At 47.5% G+C, this 1,975-nt stretch overlaps 1 protein-coding gene across 1 annotated transcript; it reads left to right on the forward strand.

The window, feature by feature from the left end:
• Nucleotides 1–992: 992 nt before the first annotated feature.
• On the forward strand, nt 993–1,969 carry LOC116273189 (spermatogenesis-associated protein 31D3-like; the record flags this gene model as incomplete). Its single annotated transcript, XM_031662158.1, has 2 exons — nt 993–1,053; nt 1,345–1,969. Coding segments are annotated over 2 exons (686 nt in total), but the record flags the coding sequence as incomplete, so codon positions are not given.
• Nucleotides 1,970–1,975: the final 6 nt, after the last annotated feature.

Genomic DNA, 1,975 nt, shown 5'->3' on the forward strand with positions numbered 1-1,975 from the left:
TCTAACTCAGCACATCAAGTGTGGCTCTCACAGAAGAAATCCTCTTTCAGCTTTTCAGAGAAGGGAAAATGGGAAATATTTTATCACCTTCAAAAATTGATAAAAAGAACATATTTCTATTAATTAGAGAGTCATATCATTCTTGTATAATGAATGAATGAATGAATGAGCTTCATAGAGTGTGAGAGAAGTGAATCGTAGCCTGTCATTATCTTTCTTTTGTTCTCAGCATCAGGGCAGAGCCAGGAGGAGAAGGAAAAGTGTGACATTTAAAGGTAATGTCAGCCTGCTTTATCTGAGCTTCAGGGTGACATGAAAAAGGATGGACTTGGGAAATGGAGTGGCAGGATAGGGCAAAGGGACCCAGAGAGCCCAGGAGAGTCGGCTGTGCTGGTGGGGTTGGGGCTGTGGACACACCCCCCTTTTGTTGCTCCCTCCACCCTGTCTTTTTCATGAGGAACTCAGTCCCATAATTTCTTAGAATGTCACTTACTAGACAGTCTCAGAAAACAGAGCCCTCAGAAGACAGGCTCATGGGAAAGCAATCAGACATGAGACACTACTCATAGGCCCTGCTCTGCCCATTCATGTGCATGACAAAGTGATGGACCTGCCCAATGGGTGCTGCCCAACTGGGGGCCTACTGAGATATCGAGGAAGGACTACTGGTTGGCTTGGAGTCAGTGCTTCTGTCTCACAACTTTGCATAAGTGCTTTGACTTCCTCAATGCTCGGATTCCTCCTAGAGGTTACCACCGATGTGTTTCATGTGGTGCTTTTGAGCATCACATGGGGTAATGTATGTGAAAGTTTACTAATGATTCCACATACACATGTGAACTTGTGAAAATTATCAATGACTATTTGCCCTTTTCTACTGATTCTTGGGGCTATCAGAGTTTAATATCCCAAGGGTCTTCCACAGAGTGACTTCTGTATGATCCCTGTGCCACTACGTTCATTACATATAACATACTCTTCTGGTTTCCCAGACCGGAAAAGTTTCCAGAGGGAAGCAGAAGAGGAAAGAAAACTACTTTCTATTCTGAAAAGGTGATTAATCATTCCCGTTGTGTCCTGTTCCCACCCCCTCCTTTTTTTTTCTTTTTGCATGTTCTATTCACTTCAGGGATTCCTTGTAGCCTGCTGTAGTTTTGGGAGTGGGTAGCCATAGGAATGGGTATGTGAATGAATGCTTTGGGGAGAGGCTATAGTGAGGTCATATGACCTCATATATGGTGAGGTCATGGGTGGGGGGCAATGCGAAGCAGGTAGCAGGATTCAGGGGCCCCACCCATGCCAGGCTAACAGACCCTCCTTTCCTTGTTCTGATTCTGGCTGCAGCTTTGGACCTCCTGTTTCCTGCGGTCCCCTGGGCCAGCATCATGATACCACCCGCTTTCGTCGACTGTTATGCCCAGACCCTGTCTGTCAGGTGTGTAACAGAGCAACTGCTGATATCCAGCGACTGCTGTCTTGGGAGTCCCTGAAAGATGCCGCTCCCTCTGTGTCCCCTTTGGATTCTGCAGGTTCTGCGACTGAGTCATCGTTCACTCTGTCTTCCACCCCCTCAGCAATCCCTACAGAAGACCTAATATTGTCTCCTCGGCCCAAGCTCTCTCCACCTCCCCTGTTAATTCTCTCACCTGACTTGATCACGTCCTTAGCTAACTTGTTTTCACCCTCACCACTGAAGGACCCTCCGCCACCACAGCCTGTTTCTCCCCTGGATTCCAAGTTCCCCGTAGACCATTCCCCACCCCAACAGCTTCCCTTTCCCCTTCTCCCACCACATCACATTCAGAGAGTGGAGCCCAATTTCCACCCTGTGGCCGGTTTGTCTCTGAACACCATCTTTTCACTTGACTCCACCCAATGCCAAGATATTTCCCAGGCCATGAATACCAGTGATTCATGTGCTCATCATTACAAACCACCAATCTCAGCTGCTTTACCACTGGAAGACTGCTCTGTG

Source organism: Papio anubis, unplaced genomic scaffold (assembly GCF_008728515.1).
Source record: "Papio anubis isolate 15944 unplaced genomic scaffold, Panubis1.0 scaffold4504, whole genome shotgun sequence".
Classification (NCBI taxonomy): Eukaryota; Metazoa; Chordata; class Mammalia; order Primates; family Cercopithecidae; genus Papio; species Papio anubis.